Source organism: Crocodylus porosus, unplaced genomic scaffold (assembly GCF_001723895.1).
Source record: "Crocodylus porosus isolate Cpor-Errol unplaced genomic scaffold, CroPor_comp1, whole genome shotgun sequence".
Classification (NCBI taxonomy): Eukaryota; Metazoa; Chordata; order Crocodylia; family Crocodylidae; genus Crocodylus; species Crocodylus porosus.
Genome location: NW_017728913.1, coordinates 13,559,514 through 13,583,774, shown reverse-complemented (window position 1 = coordinate 13,583,774; position 24,261 = coordinate 13,559,514). Strand labels below are relative to the sequence as shown.

The window sequence follows — 24,261 nt, the reverse complement described above, 5'->3', positions numbered from 1 at the left end:
TTAAAACACAAATCATCATGTCTATAGGTAGCCACAGTCTTGAGGATCAGAACCACAGTTCAAAAAATAAATTTAAGCATCTATTCAGTATGAGAGAATTAAGAGTCCTCCTATTATGCTAGTTGCAATATCCAGATATATTTTTATTGAAAAAGCAAATTTTCTAAAGACTGGTGGAAAAAATAATTTATTGAAATTCTTCTACATGTTAACATGAAACATTTATACATATATATTTTGTGCTGGTAAGACAGATATACTAGATATAGACAAACTTCTTTATACACAAAAGTAATTGCACTGTACTATCTTAGTTTTATACAGCTAATATTCAGAAAATGTTGGTGGGCTCAAAATGGATGTATACAGGAATTCAATGTATTTTGAAGATGATTTAATAATTCTTCACAGGTTGTCCAGAACATTAAAATATTCAGTAAAGAATAATACATCATTTCTGAAAATTAACAAGACCATACCAAAAGGCTTTGCCCAACAGCTATGTCTCAGCAAGAAGCCTTTCATTTTCAGAGGGGTTCTACTGAAAAAGAACCAAAACAATACAGATGGCACAAAACTGTCCAGTAATCTATTTGCACAAGTTAGCTGCATGTAATTAATATGGAAAAATAAGAAATACATTGCAAGTGAACAGCATTTGAGTAAGAGTACCTTTACACATAATTCAAATTGCAATGTTAGACAAAGACCTCTTATTTTCAATATACAAAATGTAAATGTATTATCTACAGAAGGAAACTGTATAACAACATCAAAGGAGACACTGTTTTTTGATGAGCAACTGGCACAGTGCAACAAGTATTATTCCCAGAAGCAACTGGAATGCACTATGAGGGCAGACTGAAAAAATAATGGACATTAACAGAATATTTCTCATAAATTAGTGACCTGGATTCATCATTCGTTCTATTAAATGAAACTTTTGCCTTTCCAGATATGGTGTGTATTCACACAAATAGTCAAAATATAGAAAACTACCACTACACTGCAGAGATGAAGATGAAGACAGCAGGTGAGGCAGATTAATATGGTTAGCTAGAGCACAAACAATGCTAAATGCCATTAAGTATTATTCAATATTTGGAATATGAGAAGGGTCACATGATCCACCAAAAAAAAAAAAAAAAAAAAAAGAGGCTTGACATGCACTCACAGCAGAAAGACAACAATAACAAAAGCAGAAGCAAAAAAACTGAATGAGAATTTGAAGGAAAGTGAATATGATTCTGGGTTTGGATAGATGGCCAAATGAGAAATGCAAAGTGAAGTAATACCTACAAACCATCATTACTGCCAGACCAGCTGGTTGGAAACAGTATTGCACCCTATTCAGTGTCTTCTTCTTCTTCCCCCAGTTCAGTAAGCATCTTGCTTTATTTCCTTGAGTGCATGTAAGGAAAGTTTAAGAAGTGAGGAATTTTCTTTGAAGCAATAAGACTGCAAAGCAATGTCGTAACAAAATAGGTTTGATATTTGTTGCTGTAACTTTGGTATTGAAAATGAAAAGACAGCTTGGTATCAGCCCCTTTGTATGCAGAAGATAATCCTTTATTAAAAGATGTCCCAATGCTCCCCTGATCGCTATCCAGCTCTGGCTCCAACTAGAACCTGACTATGGGAGGCTCCTCTTAAGCCTGGGTCAGCCACAAAATAAACAAAGCGCAAACCAATCCCAGAATGCCCCTTTATGCAGAACAGTCAGGAACGTATCATCTGACAACCTTAAACCAATGATGGTGGATGCCAGAGAGGGTATGGACAGGGGACAGATCACTTTAGATATATATACACACCCTGTTGATCTATTCTCCCTCTAAATCATCTCTTACTGCCTCTGTTGGAAACAGCAAAAAAGGACTAGATCAGTGGTGCTCAACCTTTCTGGCTGGCAAACCAGATGAACAGTGCCCAAGCTGTCTGTGGGCTCAATCCAACTGGCGGTCTCAATCTGCCATGGGGAGGTCACAACAGGGCCCAATCCAGCTGTGCAGAGTGGGGCAGGGGCAGCTTGGCTCCAACATAGCCCTGCAGGGGAAACAAGCATGGCCCAGCCCAAATCTGGCCCCACAGGGTGAAGGGTGTGGCCAAGACTAAGCCAGCCCTGCAGGTGGGGAGAGGACATGGCCCAGACCACTCCAACCCAGTAGGAAGGCCCTGGCCTGGCCCCATCCAGCTGTAGTAGAGGAGGGGAGGTGGTGTGACCTGGTCCCAACCTACTACCTGGTTTGGGGTTTGTGAATTTGGCAGCAGGGGTGGTTAGCTATATTTACTGCTACCACTCCCGCCACTGCCACATTTCCTGATTTATGGGGAGCCCCACAGGCTGGATACCTATGACCCCCGCAAGCCACATTTGGTCCACGGGCTAGAGGCTGACTATACCTGGACTAGATGGACCACTGGTCTAATTCAGTATGGCATTTTTTTACGTTACGTCCTTATGGAAACATCTGTAGTCAGAGAAAATGCTAAAGCAAGGGGGAGTCCATATTACTACCATGCACGTGAGTAAGTTATGCTCTTGCTGGGTGGGTACATGGCCCCATATGTGCATACATGGGAGAGTATAGGTCCTGAAATTGTAGCTGGGTAAAACCCCATAGCTAGTTGGTCTGAGAAGGAAGGAGGAGGGCCCTGCAGTGTTTTAGCTTAATAGCCTCCTGGTCAGAGTACGCATGCAGGAAGTGGGACACAGGTCCTAGGCTCCTCTCAGCCAGAGCTTCACCAGTGAGCAATCAGTATTCAGGGCAGAGCAGTGGGGTAATTTCTACCCCACTGGGAGCAAGGGTCCAGACTAGAACCGAAGAGCGTCTCCCTTCCAGGGATGCAACTCTCACTGAGCCATACACACTCTATCTTGCTGTCTTTTTCTTGGTCCCTCATATATCCATCTTTCAGCTGCCTAGGGGGCCAGCTTCAAGAGGAGGACTGGAGTGGGCTTAATGCCCAACTTGAAGCCTGGTTGGGGCACTGTGCTGGGAAGTCAGAAACATGTAGATTCAGACCCTCTGTGAGTGAAAGGGGGTTAAAACCCTGAGGCAAGTGCCAGTAGACATGAGAGAGGCTCTGGTCATACGTTTTTGTTGGGTACAATTTCCTGATTTAAACTGGCCCAGGGCAGACACTTACACTTAGCACTTCTATTCCATGTGGACTTGCAAGTGCCAAAAACAGCAGTTATGTAGGAGTTATACTGTCCATAGGCTCTAAATCTTCTCTCTGACTCTCCCTCTAGCTCTAAGTAACTTGACATATTGTCAAAGGCAGCCTTTAATTTTTGGTGCCTTAATGTTTGGGAACCAGGCCTGAAACATTTTAGATATCACATTCAGAATATTTTCAGAGCAGATATAACTTTGGATAAGTATATTTTATTAGGCTGAGTATATTTTTTGCCCTCTGGAAAACAGGATTAGAATATACTGATGTTTGTAAAATACCTTGTAAATTATAATAGTTATATAAATGCTAAATATTATTAATATTAATCAGAAGACTTGTTCTGTGAACCTTTTAAAAATTTAAAAAGCTTTTAAATACATGCGTAGGCTACAAGTACAGTACCAATCTAACTATGCACTGCGCTCTAACATTACAATTAAAAATAGCATGTGCCCTTTTAAAAAGAGGTGTTCTATTGTTTATGCTGTAATAATACATTTTTACCATTTCCTAAGGCACCTTTAAAATCTGACTATGGCTCTCAAAGTGAAAGCAAGCTATGTAAAAATATACAATGACTTTGTATTTCGTTAAAAATATAATTAGAAAATTATTATCCAAAGATGGCGCACACAATATTCATGAAGTAACAATATCTGTTACAGAATATACATATAAATATTTCTGAGATAAAACATAACATCCCCTGATTTTAATATACTAGGCTAAGAAATAGCCACATGTAGTAGCTACCATCAAAAAGTCAATATTCACTTATTCATATACCTGCAATAATAGTTGTGGTTAAAATTTTCTAAACTGCCTGAATTGGGCTCTCAGGAGTTTGTATGCCTGTACACTTACACAAGTTACTGAGAGGCAAACTAGGATGTGAACTTAAAGCGTTTCAATTGTTCATAGTAACACCACATGTGCATGTTTTTACTCCCACAATAAGAGTAAGTTAGCTTACCCCATTCGCACTGAGTGCTAACCTATCTCGCACTTTCAATGGCATACATAAGAACATACACACAGGCAGTTATCTTGTAGTTGCTGACATACGTACATTGACACCCAAGCTTACCTCATAGTAACTTGTTTGTGTATCCATACACTTCAGACTCCTGAGAGCCTGACTCACTTGGGGGGGGGGAAAAAAAAAAAAAAAAAAAAGTTTATGTTGCTAAGCCCCATACACATTTTAGAAAAATTTAAACCACAATTATAGCTGCAGGTATGTGAATAAGTGAGTCTGGATTTTTTTTTTTTTTTTATAGTTATTTGGGCCACAAAAAAGCTTTTGCTGTATATGTATATCTGGCACCCATGGGGAATGGTGGGTGCTGAATAACAAAACATGCCAGTTAATCGAGAGGCCCGAACAAGTGTCTCACTGTTTGGGCCACTGCTTCTCCCGCCGCATCGTTGACCCTCCCACAGGCCCCAAGGGACAGGAAGGTGGGCCCCACGCAGCTGGGCCATAGGGGCTCAGCAGTGCAGGCTGCTTTGCCCCAGACTGTGGGGGTTGGCAAAACTGGAAGTGCCACAGTGGGCACTTCCAGTTTCGCTTTTACCTTACAAGCCAGCATGCCAGTTAATAGAGCATGCCAGCTTGTAAGGTGCTGGTTAAGGCAGCTTTTACTGTATTCACTTTCTCTTGGGAGACTTGCTGCTCCCTGTGAAAAAACATGAGTGTACAGATGTTCAGGATTTTTCTCCCAGAGCAAAAATGGCTGCTCTGGAAGAAAAATGACCTGGGAACACCCAGGAAGAGTTTCTCCTGGAACAGCAAATGTCTATATACATTCTCTTCTGAGAGAATCAACACCACAGTCCACCAGCATCTCAGGGTGCTTTGCTTTCCCCCTCTTCCACCATGCACTGTTGCCATTCCATCTCCAGGCAGACTGAGAGAGCAGGCAGAGCACGTTGTGATGTGTACACAGGCCGCCCTCCTGGCTGTGCAGAGTCAGCACTGCAAGCTCTTTGCTCCTCAGGGGCATAGCATTCAATGTCTCTTCAAGAGCTTCTGGTAAGCTTTTCTATCAGGAAAAAAAACTGGAAGAATTCTCTCAGATCATCTGAACATGTGTATGCAGCCTTATTGGTATACTCAGACTCTTAGAACCATAGGCACAGAATGAGCCTTTGGCTGCAAAGAGCCTAAGTCACTTTTGAAAACTAAAATTAAGCTGAGATCCTAAATTATTTCCTTTGAAAGTTTTACCCCATCATTTTTTAAAATGGGACTCAGGTTCCCAAGTCATATAAGACATGTCTTCATTGCCTCTGTACTGAACCCAGGACTGTCATGACAAAGCAGAGTACACATGCTCACTCTTGCTCCACTTGTTCCAGATTCCAGAAATCACACTATGTAGCCAATATAGAGCTGCCCCAAGAGTATGCCAATAAGCTTCTTTGAGACAGAGATCTTAGCATTGGACATGCACTTGGGGACCTTGTAAGCAGCTACATTGCCTCATTTTTGGGAGCTGGCCTATATGGATTGGAAGTAAGCTCTCCTGGGCAATGAATGGAGAGAAGTATAGATGGTTCGTTAGGTTCTTTTACATAATTTGACCCTGTATTTCCCTTAGCTAAGGCATCTATCATGAAACAGCCTCCATGACAGCAGATCCCTGTGCTAGCACAGAGTCCCACTCACATCAGCAGGGAGCCTCTGCAGAGGCATAGGCATAACTGGTGACTAAGAACTGGAAGACTGCAATATTTTACTCACTGCAGGGAAACAAATAGTAAGTTTTCAAATGGCACTAACTTTCCACATCAGTTAAACAGAGATGTACTGTGTATTACAAAGTCTAATATAGCAGAAAAATTTGTAGACAGAGAAATAAATATTTAAACACTTGGCAAGCCCCTCAAGAACTTTTTATAATACAAAAGTATTTTTTTTTTTTTAGGAAAGGCATAAACCCTGAAGACCAATAATCAAGCCCTTTAATCTGCTGTCAAGATAGTAAATACATTAATGTAATAAAAGTTTTACAAAAGGGTTTATTTCTTGTAGGGAAGATTCAGTTTTGCAAAACCAAATAGTCCTTTGTGGTTTAGATTGAAAACTTGTTTTATTTATGCCTTGGTTTAAAAAAGAGTTACACTTTGGTTAGTCATACCTCTGTCTCTGTACTCTTTCTGGACAGAAACCAAACCTGCATTGGTTCTTTCTTCCCCTTCATGGAAACTGGACCTCTGTGTTCCAGGTGAAATTGAGGATCTGAATTTTCTGGTGTCATAAGACACCTAGAATTAAAAACAAAAATATTATACACTGAAGACACTGATAGCTTGCATCTCAAGGCTATTATCATGTCTCCATGCAAATTCCTGAGCTTGCATTTCATTCTTTCCTATGGAAATAGTGACTTATGATACAGTCTATCACAACAATTCTCAAAAATCATGTGACATAACGTGCTGACAGGGGCCTGACATTATCACCTATATTTTTTTTCTTAAAGTATATTGAAAATATTTTTCCTTTGAAATTTTTTAATCATCCATAAGGATTTCTCAACATCTCACCTGTAGGTATACTCAGAGACATTGATCTTTCCCTTTTCTCCAGTGGTTTCTGTTCTGCTCGTCAGATTAACAGTGTTTCCAAAGAGACAGTAACGTGGCATCCTTTGGCCAATGACACCAGTAACCACCTCCCCAGTATGAATGCCTATTGTTATCTTTAAAAAGAAAGAGACAATATTTTGTTAGTTCTTTATCAATTTATTATCTTGAAGATTCAGACACAGTAGATGTAACACCCATTTTATACTACAATTTTGAGATATCAGCCTCGATTGTTCAATACCCTGTACCATGTGTTATTTACACCTATGCTCAGTAATTGCAAAGTACTATCGATTCTGAACAGCTGAATTGGTCAATTCACAATTCTAATATTATAAAAGCCTCACTCTGTCTGTCTGTCATTCCATAATCCTTTATTCACTCTCTGATTGGCTGACGGAAGCAGCCAATGTCCTATCTGTTTTTACAACAAGTTATCTCTGAGATCGTTTTACTTCAATCTTATTTAGAACTACCTCTGTCTTTAGTAACTATGGGTATGATGTAGGGGTGTGCAAAATAGGCCTTATTCAATTTGGATTCGGCCCGAATAAGGAATAGTGATTCGATTAATTGATTCAGATCACTGCGCGATTCGGTTCAGCCAAATCTGAATCTGAAGATCCAATGCTGATTCAGAGAATCAGCGATTCGGCCACACACAGAGCTTTAAATATTTTTTGTATATATGTCAAGGTACCAGGTGCAGCCTGTGAACATTGAGATGGTAGGGTGGATGGAGTGTCCCAAAGGAGAGAGGGGGCATCTCTGGATGCTTGGCAGCAGACCTGGAAGTGGAACGAAAGTGCTCCTGGTCCACTTCCAGGTCTGCTGCCGAGCACGTTGGAGACAGGGCGCTCTATCTGCCCCACCATCGCGGCATTCACAAGCAGCCTGGTACCCTGAAGTATGTAGAAAAAACATTTAAAGCTGTGTCTATGTCTAAATCATTGAATCTCTCTGAATCGACTCAGAGGGTTCCAATTTGATTTGGAGAGATTAAAGGGTCTCCAGATTTGATTTGGATTCAGCCACCGAATTGGGCCAAATCTCCACCAAAGCAAATCAGCAACCAAAGTTTTGCACAGCCCTAGTGTGATGCTGTTTATGGATTGACAGGTGTAAGTCATTAGCAGCTTTAGTAAAGTCAACGGAAACCTGGGCAAACAGTCACTTTCTATAACCGATGGCTGAATTATTCACCAATTCCTTCTTAAAGTAATCCAAATTAATCACACTAGATAATATAACTAGTTCCTACTTTGATCAAATTAAGGTATTATTAAATTAAGCAGAACACATTATGTCAAATTTTTCACTACAGTACACTGTATTACAGAAAAAATGAACATGTGATTTTGATTAAAATGCCATAAAATAAATAAGAGGGGGGTTTTTTTCATTCCACTTTCAAATTGTTTATTGTACCTCAACTAGCTCAAACTGCACATTTACACAATTTGAAAATGAGCCAGCAGGAGTTCCTGTTTATGGAACATCTGAACCTTTAATTTTACTATATGGTGCAAAATATAATGATTTCCTTCAGTACTAGGAAAGGCTGAAAGTGATCTGAGTTATACACACTTGAAAGCCTACCAGCATTGTTTTTCCTTTTAAGGCTCAGCTCCTACACAGATGTCTTTATAAACAAAGATGCCTCTCACTAGTGCTATGAAGAAAGGTGTACAATGAGGCTTAGGTATTATGCCTAGGTACAGACATTCAAAGAACCTGAGGCAGATGCAATCTAAATTATGTGGTTTTCTGTAAGTGATGTACTGTAGTTTATATCAACAGTGAACAAAACACATATTCAGCATTTGATTTGGGGGGGGGGGGCAACAAATCTTAACTCAGGTCTTGCTATTTTTAAACTAGTCCATGTATGTCAAACATCTGTTCCGTTATGGGTACAGATCAGTTTTATGTGTTGAACCTCTGTCCTGCTACAGATATAAAGACCAGTTTCCAATTACTTACACCAGTAAAAGTGTTATATCTGTATCTGACCTAAGAAGCTGAGTGTTACAACACCTAACTTCTAAGTGCCAGTGGAATCTACAGCTTTTCATATAGGAAGAGTTGGATACCTTGGAACAGAATTCATAGACAATCAGAAAGGCACCTCAGGAAACCAACTGGGAGTGCTGATGAAAAGTTGCATTTAGAATCCCATTTTTGCCTGGGGCTCAGATGCAGGTGGTAGGGTGGTGTCTATGTCATACTGGGAATCTGATATAGGCCAGATGATTTTCTGATCTGAACTGTGGGTGGCACGATGGTACCCATGTCAGACAGGGAATCACAATTACGAATCTTTTCTTAAAGATAAGCATAAAAGTCATCCCTTTCAAAAATGGAACAGGAGTGACTCTTCTTTCAAAAACAATAGCATAAGTGATACATTTTCTCTGGCTGTGGCATTTAACTGAAGTCACTATGGCTGCAGTATTTTATGGATGAAGTAGTTTGACCACCCGAACCTGACTGAGTCTCTCATAGGACTTTGGCAGAGAAATATTTGGTCTGCGGTTTCCTGGTGGATTTTATAATGTAGACAAGCTCATCAGCCCAGCCAGATGTAAGAAGTAAGGCATTCAGGGAACTTTTTCTACAGAAAATGTAAGCACATAACGACTTAGGCTGGGGTTTTGAGGATCTCTCTCTTGGATTTAAATACGTAAATTCAGCGAAAGTCTTTTTTATAGTTTATACGAGTCAATTACTGAACAGCATCAAATCAGACATCCTCCAATTCTGTGCCCCAAAGTACAGTGAAACACAAAGGTAAGGCCAAAAACAAAGCTGTTCACTTATCAGGTGGTTATTTTGTCCTCAAAGTTTTTTTGCTCTCCAATTCTGTAAAAATATACTAAACAACATCATGCAGGTAACTAACTTCTAGTACTGCAGAAAGTTGTCATTATCCATTTCCAAAAATGACTACAGAAATACATGTTCCCCTAGAACGAAATAATTTCCCATAATGCTTAACAGATATGATTCACAATCAAATTGATTTATTCAATCCACTGCAACACAGGATGATGCAAAATTGGCATTCAGATGGGCGGGGGGGCATGCACTAAAATCAATGGCAAACACAAATTTAAGGACCTGACATTAATATCAGGAATTATAATTTGCCTTGGGAGTTGGGGAGCTACACACCCTCTCTCATATGGCCATGGCTCTTCATTGCACTTCTCAAAATGTCCATGGCTCTTTACAGCACTGCAAAGATGTGCAAAGAACAATAAAAACTTGCCGAGGCTGAGTTTTGAATATTGCAGCAGCAGGTTCTTTATTCAAACGAAGACAATTACTAACCTGTACTGGCTCTCCATCTACCTGAACCTGGCCTGCTATTTCCATCATATCCAGTGCCAGGTGGCAAATAGATCGTGCATGGTGAATGCACGGCTCTGGTAGACCACTCACTGTCATGTATTTGTCTCCAACAGTCTCCACCTATCAAAACAAATATTTCTAAATTATTTTATTGTCTTGCGTTTCAGAAAGCAAGCCCTGATGAGCTTCTTTCTAGCTTGAATATTTTCTTCCTCAATTTGCATTTATTTTATTTGCCTTGTTCCACTGTTTGCGATTAAAAAATAGAGTATATGCTGAAAAGGAGGTACATGAAAACCTTATTATGGTTATGCGCACATGAACCACGTTTTCTGGGTTTTCAATAAAAATGCAGCTTTGTGTGTACAATGTTGATTCTTTTTTTTACTTGAGGACATAAAAATATCTTCCGGTTATTGCTCAGAAAAAAATGATACATCTTTCACTTGACTGGTCCAGAACCAGTACTTGTAGAATTTTTCTAACTCAGAAAATATTTGGATTGGTTCATCAAAGTACTTCTAGACTTGATAAAGGTGGGAGATGGTGTTAGACACTGGGTGTATCTACACATCACCATATAGCACACTACAGCAACATGGTGATCACATGGGTCTACACGTGATCACCAGCTACATCGCTGCAGTGGTGTGCTCCTCCCCGTATAGCATGCCTCTGTGGCAATGTGGCTGGGAAATTTACCCATGCATAGCATGCAGGGCACAGTACCAGCCCATACTGTGCCATGCTTTAGTACTTCCAAAAGGAAGTAGTAAAGGACAGAGCTGTAGCAATGTCGTCATTCAGCAACATGTAGACGTGCCCATTATAACTGTATTCTGTCTCCAAACTTACTGATATTTTTTCACTTGGCATATACTTTGAATATTCCAATAGATGATTACTTGCCTATATGCCTTCTTACAAGAGGAGGCTATGCAGAGTCCTAGCTACAAATTCACCAGACCTCAGTGCTCACTCACAAATTCAGAAATTAAAAATTATGCTTCTTTAAATATATAACACCAAGTAATTTAACTTTTCAGTAATAACCTTTTTGACAGACGAGTGCTATATACCAGGAAAATGTAAATAAAGGTTTTCTGACTGGTTTCTCTCTTCAGGATTGCACACAGATGCAAAAACAGTGGGGATTTATGAATAGAGTCCGTAATGCATGGTTATGACAATGAACCCAACCTATATACCCCATTCTATAGTAAACATGTAAGTTCTCACTCTCATATCCTCACTGAGGCTAAAGCATCTCATTTCACAAGCAGTGCCATTTTAAGACCTTAATTAGTCAGAGAAAGGGTATCAGAGTGTGATCTATAATGGTTTTAGGGAGAGGCTGGGGAAGAATTGTGTCTCCTGCAGTTAAAATCCTTCACTGGGTATTCTCTGGACTGGTACAAGAAAACTCCAAATCCAATCCAGGCATGTGCTGTAAGGGCCATAAACTTAGCCCTCTGGTTTCTCCATGTTTCTTAAACAACCCTGACAATATATATAGACCATCTTTAAATCAGGTGGTATACCAATTACAGAACAGATGCTTCTTCTACCTTATCTCTCTAACTCTACAGTGGTTTAAGACAAACAACAGAAGACAGATTGTATCATGTGGACACAGTCATTTCAATGTGCAGGAATATAAATAAACCTCTGCAGCCCTGTATGTTGCTAAAACAAGTCTGTGTTCTTTCCCTCCCCAAGAACAAACTCCAAATCACGTTTCCAAAACTATCCAAAACACAAAGGATGACAGAGAAATTATGTTAATTTATGGCATTAAATCACCACAACATAATAGCAAAGACCAAATTCCATACTAAGGTAATAAAAAAAAACAAAAAACTCATGTTTACCTTATAAACAAATGGATTCCTTCGTGAATCAGTCAGAATATCAAATCTGGTATACAGATCATTTAAAAGATTAACAATTTTCATGGCTCCTTCTCCAGAGGCATGTTTACTGCAGAATGCATTAAATCCAACAATGCCACTAAACAGAATGGTCACATTATCATACCGCTTAGCAGGGACAGGGCGCTTGTGTCTCAGCTCATTTGCCACAGATGGTGGAAGGACAGAATACAACAAGCTAGATATGTAAAAAAAAAAAAAGATATACAAAAAATAAGTATATCATTAAAATATTATCTTATCTCCATGCACAATTATATCTTAGTGACTTTTAACAGCAAGTCAGCAAGTGACATAAGCAACTTATACAGAAGTACCTACTCCTTTAAGAATTGGAGCTGGTCTACCCCAGTGTGGTTAAAGCAATTACATTAACAAGAATATGCAGTGGCAGCATACAGGAGTTAAGCACTATGAAATGTGTTATTAATCTTTAGATGTAATCTATTAAAGTTGTACAAGGCTACTTTTCCTTATGCTGGAAATGTTTTGGCCACTTAATGTAAATTTATACCTATAAATTGATTTTGTTCTACTGATTTCCATGGTTCTAAACCCATTTACACAAGATGTGCATCTGGGCCTTAAGGTTTACTACATTATTTTCAACAAACAGAATGATCCATATCATGAAAACTAAAAAGCTCATATTGTAAATCACCATGCAAATTGTCATCTAATTCCCTTAGTTTTTCCATCTATCATTGTATAGAACTCTAATTCGAACTTTAGTGACCAAAGTCTGTGGTGATAAATAGTATGTGCTTGGCAAACCCACCCCCACCAAAACCAGGATGTGCCCACTGTCTGCTGTCCACCTGACTGTGACCATTTACACATGACCATACAGCACCTTTGGTGCTACATAGTCATCTAGTACTTCCTTTTGGAAGTACTAGAAGACAGCACGGTAACAGCCCATACTGCACCATGCTGGCCACACATGGTTATTTTTGGCCATTACATCACCGTAGCAACACACTATAATGAGGGAGTACGCTGCTACAGCAATGTAGAGGTGACATCATGGTTTTTGCCAACAGATGCTATGGTGCCATATCATCTTGTGTAGACGCACCCAGTATTTTGCAGATTAACATAATGAATTTTAGAGTCCCGATTGATCTCATCAGTTATAACATTTCAAATAAATAGTACAGCCTAAAACTGAAACATGAAAACTAAGGAGAAAAACACAAGGCAAAAACATGAGATGGATGAGAATAATGGATAGATGCTCTTCCCCTAAATACATGGAATTTCCTAAAGTTTTTCATTTTAAACACATAAATGCTCAGCATCAAGCACTGGAATTACTCGTGATGGTTTTAATCACATCCTCGATTTCCCTATACCAGTGGTTAGCAACCTCTTAAGGCTGCAGACCCACTTCATTTTGGGCCACAGGTAGACTGGCACTAGGACCCAATTGCTGCTGCTTTTTAGAACACCTACTACTGCCACTTTTTCTTGTTACTGGCACAGAGAAAGTGCCAACCACCGCCACTTTTCCCCATTCCCACCACCATCATTTCTCCTTGCCCCAGTACAGAGAAAGCACCTGTCACCAGCACAGGAAAGGCATACACCACTAGCACAGGTAAGGCACCTGCTGCTGACATGGGGAAAGTGTCTGCTGCCACTGCTTTTCCCTTTGATGGCACAAGGAAAGCAACTGCTGCTGAATCCCCTCACCACCCACTGCTTCTGAAGCCCAGGTCCACAGGTTAAATCAAAAGGATCCACTGGCCAGGTGTATGATCCCTGTCCTAAAAAATTCTAAACTGCTTCCTAGTCTCAAGATAATACTGGGGCCAGTCCTGCACAGGTGCACAACTATGGAAAGACCCTGCAGGGACTGCCTCCTCAGTTACGCATCTTGGATTCTGCCATCTCTGAAGACAGGAAATAATAGTGATGATGTCAAAGAATCATAGAAAATTAAGGTTGGGAGGGACCTCAGGAGGTCACTTAGTCCAACCTCTGCTCAAAGCAGGTTCATCCCCAACTATATGTCAATGATAGCAAACCCAGAAGAATGTGTCTACTTGTAAGAGCAAATCTACTTGCCTGAGGACAAGGCTACATGACTGGGTCTGTTTAACTTCATTCATATTTTTTTGAAAGCTGTGGTTGGAACTCATTTGCTGTCTATGATACTGACATCAATGGAATTTAAAATCAGGCAACCATGGACTAACCATGTAAGCAAAAATAGACAAATTGGATCCATAGTCCTTAGTAAAGAATATATGCTCTGCTAGGTTTTATAAGCTTATAAACAAAAGTTAAAAACAACTGAAAAGTCCTGTTTGAGTATAATACAGTCTTTGTTTGACATAACCATAGATTTTCTTTCTTCAATCATCCAGGCACAGAAGCTAAAGTTTTCACACAGCTCTGCTGAGACAGATCCCAACCTTGCAGCAGCTTTGTGCACATTACCACCTTCTTTTCTATGAAATCTCATTAATTATTCTGAGACTGTCAGAATTGGGGATTACCAATGCAGATCAGTACACAAAACATGAAACTGTTATTGATGGTCAAAGTAAATTTTAAAAGCCAAATAAAACTTGCTAAACAGAAAAAAAAAATATTAAGGCTTCCTATGACTGAGTTCCTTAACCTATGATTTTTCCCCTAGTCATATTTAGAAAAACTGTCACTCCTCCACAGGCTAAGCAATATGATAAACTATACTATGATATTTAGGATATGCCAAAGGTCCTTTAATACAGTAAAACCCATTAAAAACTTTTACTACTACACAGTTGGTATGATTTTTTCCAATATGACAGTTTGCTATTAATCACATGTTGCTTATCACATAACTAGTTACTTATAATCAAATATAAGATGGCCCTGAATATAAGATGCTCCTGTAAAAATTAGATTCTATATATAGAAAACTTGTAAATTTGTTATAATGTTGTATGTATCTAATTATTGAAGGTTTCCCTTGAATTGGTCCCCTTTCCCACTGCTACAACAGGGAAAATAAATCTGGTGGGTCAGGTAGTCCCCTTTGTCCCCCAACTTCATTCCTTACAGTCAGACCCTGAGCACACAGAAGTCACAAGCAAATTTGAAAACAGTAACCTTGAAATTAAACATGGCTGTAGCAAGTTCCATGTACGACCCATATACTTAGTTCATCCAGGATTAATACGTTACCTTTTTTGAAACTGCTGCAAGTTTTAGCACAGGTACTCTATAAACACTTTAAGCAGCACTTTGCACCTACTTATATGTAGTACAAACTGTGCATTAGTTCAAAGCCAAAGGCTTGTGAATTACCAACGATTAGGTTCATCTTGGGGTCTACCTACCAGAGTCAATAGCATGTCAAGCCATGGTGACCGCACAGTTCAGCACTGCTCAGGTATAGGTGTGTGCTCCAGATACCACCCCCAAAAAGGATTCATGTGCTAATTAGCTCCCACTCACAACTGGAACTAGGTGTTCTTGTCATGAATCCTGGGATCCTCCAAAAGCGTATATGTGTATGAGATGCAGAGCAACCTGGTCCAGCTCTACCTCAAGGAGGGCAAAACCATACTAATCATATGTGACAGGGTTTCAGAAGGATTCTGAGTGAACTGTTTGGGGCCCCATTTTGTGATGTTTGCCAGACATTTACGGCTGGTGAAGAAACAAGGATCACTGGAAATGGAAAGAAAGGAAGAGGAAGTTGAAACGTATGCAATGTAGTAGCTCAACATGATGTGAAAAAGTGCTGAGGAGGACTGGTACTCAAAGGCCACTAGCATATATCTTATTCCAATGGGCTGAACAAACCTATCCTTGTGGTAGATTCCTGGCAGGGGAAGCAGCGTGACCACGTAGGCGAGCTCCCCAGGGTATGACCACGTAGGCGAGCTCCCCAGGGTAATTGTCTCTGATATGTCCTCCATAGGAGGTCTATATTGAGCAGATTCTTTTTGGTATTGGGTGGTGGAACCGGAGCGTGCTCCATCCACTCCATGCATTGACCTGGTATTGCAGAGATGCTTCCAGGACCGGTGCAAAAAAATGGGAAAAAAAAAAAAAAAGGTTCCTATCAGCATGTTTGCCTAATATGGCCATGTGTTTTATAGTTATGCTCAGTTTTGGCTGCATTTAAATCAGCTTCATAGGTGGTTTCTTTTACTGAAGACATGCTACTTTTGGCAGCAGTTTAATGACATACAATGTATAAGCTTTCCTTGTATACAAATGAAAGACAAGGGGCTTTTTTACTTGTGCCAGTTGAGGGGGGTACTTCATCTTGTATTCAAGTAAATATGGTAATGTATCTGTTACTAGCTTTTGTTCTCAGACTTCTTCAGACACCTTTATGTAATACTAAAATTAACATACACAAATTATTATATACTAGATCACCTCTCACAAGGCCCATAATATCTAGATTAATAGCATTCTCTAAGAAGCCTTCCTTCTATATATCATCTTTGTTAGGGGTTGCATGTAGGAGAGGGTGTTGTCTGACAATCTTCAGTGAAGGAAATCAGATTTCTTGTAGTCTGATTATGCTTCCTGTCATACTGAAATGCAAGTTTTTCATAATTAAATACTATTCACAGTAGAGAAAGACTTCCTTAATAGTTTATTTTCCTCTATATAATTTCAAACTGTCTGTTCCCCAAGAATCATCTTCTTTATCAACAGGGCACATACTAAATTATAGCATGATTTCTGCAGCATTGGCACTTTGTCAGTGGCTCAAACTAGCACAGCTTCAGCAAGATGTTTTCCTGGAACATTATTTCTTCCAGCCATTTCTAAAGCAAAGAGGACTGTTGGTTCACTTTAGTTCCTAAATATGTTCAGCAAGGAAGAGAAGCCCTCCATTAATTTGTGTTTAAACATATGCATTGCAGATGAGGTTTGAAAATTATTAGAATATACAAAACTGTAAAGGGTAGCAAAATTGTCCTTTTTTGGCTCCACGCATCCTAGCCTTGAGGCCCTGCCTCTCTCTTCATCTATTACTTCTAGATTTATTTTATAGTAAATTGAGTATAAATAATTAGCCAAATTTATTCCACTTTAACACTGGGAGTTAATTCTTACGTGTCTGTCTTTTTCTTCTCATCTTCCAATGCTCTTAAGGTGTGCTGAAGTCTATCTGTAAGGATCTCCAGTTCCTGAGTCAACTTATATTCCTCTCTGAACTGTTCTCCCAAAAGGACTAGATCACGGGTAGCATCATGTAATGGAATATCACTCAGATATAAACCTCTTCTGGTTAAGTCATCTAAGTTCATCACACTATAATGTGGAGAAAGATAGTACAATTTATATAAGATAGTACAGTATATGTAGCATATATAATATATGTAATACTTACTAAACTTGTTTAAGCAATATTTAAACTATGAGGCACAGTTTGGGGTCTCACTAGCAAAATGATCAAGTAATACACACAATGCATTTTGGGGTACCCTTTACAACATAATGCATTTACTTGAATCCAAGATGAGTTTCTCCCCCTCCCCCACCCTGGGGATGAAGGCAATTGCAGTAACAGGTGGGAGTCAGAAAGGGCAGGTACCAGGGAGGCAAGCAGCTGGGGTGGCAGGCACCAGGGGGAGGCAAATGGCAAGGGAGCATACGGCAGGCAGGGAGGGCAAGGGGCAGGCTGCCTGCCTCGTACCCCGCCCAACCACTGCTTTACCCCCACAGCAGTGGATAATTTTCCATATATAGATTATAATTATTGAGGAGTCATCTTAAATTCAAAGTCATCTTGGATTCAGGTAAATATGGTATATCTTACATCAACTGTCTGAATAGATATCTTTTTAAAAATTCATGGAATAATAATCAAATAGCAGCATTGCTGAAACCTGCTGTACAGCTGGTGTTACTTGTCTCCAGACCCTGTGTCTCTTCAATTACAATATAAAAATATTAGAGGTGACAGCTGTGAAGCCTATTCCTTTACCTCAAATTAAGTTCTATGCTTTTTGGATAGATCAAAGAAAAGTAAGGCTGGAAGGGGCCTCTTGTCTAACCCAACTCAAGGCAAAATCTTCCCCTACTAAACCACCGGTGTCAAATGTCTACCTAAACTGCTCTTGAAAATTTCTTCTTAATCTACATCATGAACTTCCTCTGCTGTAGTTTGAGGCCATTCCTCCTAGAACAGTCTTCTACACACATAGAGAAAAGTCTATCTTCAGCCTCTTTACTAATCACCCTTAAGGTATCTGAAGACAGTTATGACATCCCCTTCAAGGCTTTTCTTTAATGGAATAAACAACCCTAGTTATTTCAGCCTCTCGTAAGTCTGTTTCCCAGGTCTCCAACAATTTGTCACTGTCTGCTGGACTCCTTCCAATCTGTCTGCATCTTTCTTGAAGCATGAGGCCCAAAACTGAAAATGATACTCCCAGTGTGGCTTCACCAGTGCTGAAGGAAGAGGGGAAAAAATCACTTCCCTTGATTTTGCAAATGATGCTCCTATTAACACAGTCCAGTATATATGCCTTTATCAAGAACACACTGTTGGCTCATATTCAGCAGTCCATGTAATCCCCAGGTTCATCTCTGCAGTACTGCAGCTTAGCCAATCATTCCCCAAGTTGTATCTATGCATGCAATTATTCCATCCCAAGTACAGGACTTTTCACTTGCCCTTGTTGTATTTCATATGATTAATTTTGGACCTATTCATCAGTTTATCCATGTCATTGTGGATCCTACCCTTACTGTCTGGGCTATGGGCAGCCTCACTTCAGTCTTGTGTAACAGTGTGATGATCACTACCTGGATTATGTGAGAATATATTTTCCAGAACTATTTTTCTTGTTGATACTGAAAAATCAGTGCGTCTTGTCCAAGCACATGGAATCAGCTGAAAACCTGTTTTACAGTTCTTTTTAGTGTTATTTCACCACTATAGCAGAGATCAGCATTTGGTCCAGTAAGCTTCCCTAGTCATACTTTCAAAGGCAACTCGCCAGTGGTTAAGCACGGTCAGAAAGAAACCAGTATTACAGACCTCTTACTGCTTAAAGTACCTTGGAGAACAAAGAAAAAGAATACTATCCGCTTCAGGTAAGTAGATCATTTGACCTTTGAGACGTAAACAGCTGATTTCTCTGCCAGTTAGTTCATCTTCACACTCCAACTTCTCTACATCCAGCAACCCTTCCTTGTAATGAAAAAGGCATAGTTATTACACAACAACATTGATATCGGTGTTACTCTACTAGAAACAGGAGCACTCACATGCATGCATGCACTCCTCCCCCCCCTCTACTCCCCTTCAGTAGGGGATTGCTGCTTATAGAATGAATTACAATCAGAACTATATGAACTGGTCACATGAATATGTCAAAATACCTTATGTTTAGCTCTTCTATGGTAGCCTGTGTTCCTTTGGTATCCTTCTTTACTTACATGACTACTGCTTTCCATTTTCTTCTAATTTCTTCACAAAGACTTGGCATGTACACTGCTCTTTCCTTTTTTTCCCCCCCCACCATGCTTGTTGTTAGCAGTATGATGCTGATGCTTTGAGTTTGTGGCCACACATTTTGTTGGCTCTGGCCTCCTCATTTGTGAGTTGTTACCTCCTGCATACAGAATCTCCTTGCCCCCTCCTTACCCAGATGCAATGTCCAGTGAATTAATCAGGCTACCTTATATAACTGTTGATATTTCACATGCTGCATCTGGTTTACACAGAACTAGCATTACTGCTATACTACCCTGTCTACAGAGTAGGAAGTAGGGCCAAGCTGTGGTTGAGGAGGACACATCTAATGGCAAAAGCAGCAGCATATCACATCTGGTTTGCAAATTATTATGCAGCAATTCTTTGTCCTTTCACTAATACTCTTGAAGGAAGGCTGTCGCTGAGCAAGATCTTAGCACAGGAAATCATTGTATAAGTAAGGCACCTCCCCGTGCCTGCAGAATGTTCCACTGTTATGAGTATGTATATATTCATGAATTCATTTTCTTAATCCAAGATTCAAAATGAATTTGGGGCTTACTATTGTGTAAAGGATTTTTCCTGCATTTTCCCACAGGGCCCCAAGGTTTTCAGGCCCTTAGATGTATGCTCTACAGAGATAATGCTATAAAAGCCAAACAAAAATGAATTGGTTACCTTGGTTCTCAGTACAAAGACAGTGTTGATATGCGAAAGGATTCCGTGGAAGCTAATATCAATGTGAGGCCGAACCAAGGAGAAAACTGACAACAGATTGCAATTTCCAGGTTGAAGCTAGGACATAAATAAGACACAGATTTTTCTACAACCAGAAGGTATTCATACAGTGATTATAGCTCTTCCCCGTTTATATACAATACAAAATGGAAGCGATTTATAGGAATTTATCTGGAGACTATGTGGGCACATGCCTCATGTAAAGTATCTGACTCATTTAACGTTTTCATATCATGAATGCAGTGCCCGTATAGAATCCTACCTCAGTAAGTGACTTGAAAAAACAGCACTGCAGGTGCATATTTGCTGGCCCTCAAAATTACTTTACAAATATAAAAAGACTGTTTTTTTCTAATCATCATCTCTGCAAGCTCACCATGGAATCATAACATCAGGCTGCGCTCTTTCATGTCACATCTCCAGCAACAAACACTTTGTGGGCTAAACCCCACTATTCCTTAGCTACACGTGTTCAATGAAAGCCACTGGGAAAAATCTGTAAAACCTCTGATCTGTTCTCAAATCCTTCTGAAAGTCCGTCCCAGTTTTAAGGTATCACCAAAGCACAATGATTATTTTGTAACATCAGCAAAGTATGCTCATGTATTCTTAGCCAACATAATATCATTAATACTATTCTTATTCTCCCTCTCCTTTCCCATATATAATTAACTGCATTTATTAGTTGTATTTGGTCTAATGTTTCATATTGCTGTATGTATACATACACAATACATAGTACAATAGGGCTGTAACCTTAACTGCAGCTTGTGGGTACTACTGTAATATAAAAAACAACAGGAAAGAACAATTGTGTTGAATCAGGTATATAGACATACATCGAACTTAAGAGTCTGGTTCTCTAATCAGAACGTAGTAAGAATCAGTGCTGATTTACAAGTCAAAGGAATATTCAATTGGCAGCTATGTTGGCTTTGTAGGCCTTAAATTAGGGAAATAGTTCTTCTTTTGAAAATAATAACCCCTGAATACGTAGAGAGAACGATGTGTCAGGGAACAAGGTGTAATTTGTGTACCGTTTCAGAGTAGAACAGCGCTGTTAGATGAAGATTAAACACTCTGAAGGACAAAAACAAACCCAGGTGTTATTTAAAATGTCTTCAGAATTAGTCTGCAGAATCTATTATCATACTGTAATATATAAGCATATATGAAACCAAACCAGCGTTTGTATTGTTTAAAAAATATAATATTCATTTTTAAACTGCTCATTAAAGATAATGGCCTGACCTGAGGAAGGACTCTGTATATAGCATTGCCACACTGTGTGACCACCAGATCTCTGTCAAATATTATGTGGAAAGGAAAAGCCTTGCAGAAAGTATATGGACTGATACGAGATTCCTGGGTACCATTCTCTTCAAATCTGTCAAGGTCTTCATAAAAATCCTCTTCCTTAGATTCTTTCTCTTCAATCAAAAACTGAATGTGGTCACATTCTTCACTTCTCTGCTGAATTACCTGGACAAAAAAGAAGAAACATTGCAGGTGGCAAAAGTCTTTTCCCCATATTTATAAAAGGAATCTTATTTCAAGGACAAAAAACACATTTAGACATTATATAAATAAACGTCAAAGGATGACTTCTGCTCTTCCAAAAACAAGGTACTCTAGTTGCATCCCTAGTTATAAAAAAAACTTCTGTAATTTGAGGGGAATGATCATTTCTTTGTTTAAGCATCTGCTCTTAGTATTAAACAAATAATTAAAATTAAATTGATTAAATTGGATAATTACATTATTTAAATAAATTATATTTAATGAATAGCTCTATACTAACTCCAGGTCTTCTAAGTAGGGGATTCAGTCTTAGGTAAGATTGGTTTCTGTTGGCATAGGATCTGTTGTGAGGGAAACCCAGTCCAGAAGGCTTTGTGTTGCTCAAGTCACCTGCATCTGCATCTCTACCTACGTATGGAACCTATACTTGGTCAATGGAGCTAAAAAAAAAAAAAATAAGCAATGCTGACTGCAGAGAGGGCATGGTATGGGCAGGCTGTTCTGCCCATTTCTGGACTCATCTCTGCAAGCTCACCATGGAATCAACTGCAGTACAAAGCTGCCCTACTCTCATGAACTTCCAAGGGTAAGCAGTCATTTGTCCTCTTTGTGAGCAAAAGACTGCTTCCTCATTGGAGTAGCTTCTACTTATTCTAGAAGCAATTTGCACCACCCTATACCCATGAACCTGAATCAAACCTAAAATGCATGTGAAACAGGAAACATCTTCTGTATGGCCTAGGAACAAAGAAATGATCCCAAAGCCCACACTTGTAGAAATAAACTGAAGACGAGCGAGTGGTTTTTCCCATTCTCTGCAGCTTTAGTATAAATAGATGGTCGCATTTTAAATAAACCAGATGTTTTCTTCTTGAAAAAAAATTATTCCACTCATGTTAATGTGTCTGCTTTCACACAGCTGGGTTGATAAACTGATTATTAGGAGTGGTCCTTACTAATATCACAAGCTTTATGGATAGGGACTTACCTAAATTGCAGCAAGCTTGAAGTATTTCATGGGCCACTTGTGGCAGGCAGAGCCGATTTCACAGTGTCCCCCCACTCACTGCTGATTGGACAAGAAGCCAATCACTCATCTTCAGACTGCAGTGTCGCTACAGCAGTGTATCAGGTTTCTTGCTGAAAGTGCCCCCCCACCCGTGCCCCGCCACCTCGATCCCGGATTGAGGCCGAGCGGGAGTTCCAGGAGGCCGGCCACTATTCCGGCTTCGCCCCAGTGACCCGTGCTTTTTGCTTCCTTGAGACTGGTGCCTACATCACTAGCTCAGCCTCTCACCAATTCTCTCTCAAACCACATGGTCTATGGCTGCAGGGATTGCCATGCTTTCTTTGTATTCCGGTAAGCTTTTATTTAGGGGGAAGGGGAAGGGTGGGTCCATGCAAAAAAAAAAAAAAAAAAATTAATCACAGGAAACACTGTTTTTTGTGATCACTCCTGTTTTTCATGGTTTCTGTGAAAATTGAGAAACTGCAATTTATGTAGGTCCCTAATTATGGATCATAGGAAAAGAAAATGAACAAAGTCTTCTGCCTAGTGTAGTAGGGAGGGCTGTGTGGAAATGAGGGGTCTGAATCTGTAATCCTTATTCAGAAAGGCAGTAATGGCTGCATTATCTGGCCCCATAATTACAACTAATAAAATAAAAAAGTTTTTGCCAAATCATATTTGCTAGTGTTTCATATTAAAAACATAATTTTACATGTTATATTAACTAACTTGCAGTGTAATTTCTTGAGCTCAGGATACCAGTTCAACAATGTTGCTCAAAATTCATTAGAATAATGAAATGAATAGGGATAATTTTGTTTCCATGAAGAGTCATATATCATGATAAAATTAAAACAGATGCCTAACAGAATATCATAATTTATGTAGTGAGGCCAAATTCACCTCCTTTCCAAACCTAATTAAATGTAATAGATGGAATAATTCTATTTGTGCAGTACTGTTTAGCAGCAATTTATTGTAACATATCAGTACTGGTTCTGTTCTCAATTAAGGCCTGATCTAAAGCTCAGTGAAATCAATGAGATGCTTTCTATAGATGTTAGAGAATTTTATATCAGGCCTTCACATAGTGAGCAAATCTACAGGCTTCAACAAGGTGTAAAGTAGGCCTGATACAGCAAAATCCCTATTCAAGTGTTTAATAAATCCTGTTGATGATATAAAGCATGGATTCAAGAATGACTTAAATGTTTTTTTGTTTTGGTTTGTTTTTTTAATCCCAGACCAAAATGTTAAAATCACCAGACAGGATCAAAAAGAAGGGGAACAAAGGCCTGTATGAGCCCTAAAATGGCAAATCTCTTAGGCTTAATCTACTTTTGACAGTTTCAAAATGAAAACATAAGTACACATGGCTTCAAACACTGAAATGTAATCACTAATATTTGCAGCATATTACAGGGTCTTTCCCTTTCTATGCCTGGTTGTAACTGCTGTTTGGTAATATCAGTTACATACACACA

The 24,261-nt window shown here is 39.4% G+C and overlaps 1 protein-coding gene across 3 annotated transcripts in view; it reads right to left on the bottom strand.

Annotated features, from left to right (window-relative positions):
- Positions 1-382: 382 nt before the first annotated feature.
- GUCY1B3 (guanylate cyclase 1 soluble subunit beta) overlaps positions 383-24,261 on the bottom strand; it is an 80,467-nt gene continuing 56,588 nt past the window's right edge. For 2 of the 3 annotated variants that reach the window (XM_019534511.1, XM_019534512.1), the window contains exons 6-14: positions 21,499-21,729; positions 20,188-20,304; positions 19,091-19,224; positions 17,139-17,336; positions 12,003-12,240; positions 10,111-10,251; positions 6,736-6,890; positions 6,327-6,453; positions 4,917-5,228 (exon numbers count right to left, since the gene is read on the bottom strand). In XM_019534511.1, coding sequence (XP_019390056.1) covers positions 4,983-5,228; positions 6,327-6,453; positions 6,736-6,890; positions 10,111-10,251; positions 12,003-12,240; positions 17,139-17,336; positions 19,091-19,224; positions 20,188-20,304; positions 21,499-21,729 — 1,587 coding nt within the window. In that variant the 3' untranslated portion in view covers positions 4,917-4,982. Of the gene's footprint in view, positions 1,402-4,916; positions 5,229-6,326; positions 6,454-6,735; positions 6,891-10,110; positions 10,252-12,002; positions 12,241-17,138; positions 17,337-19,090; positions 19,225-20,187; positions 20,305-21,498; positions 21,730-24,261 lie in introns of those variants that run through there. The other variant, XM_019534513.1, reaches the window with a different exon arrangement.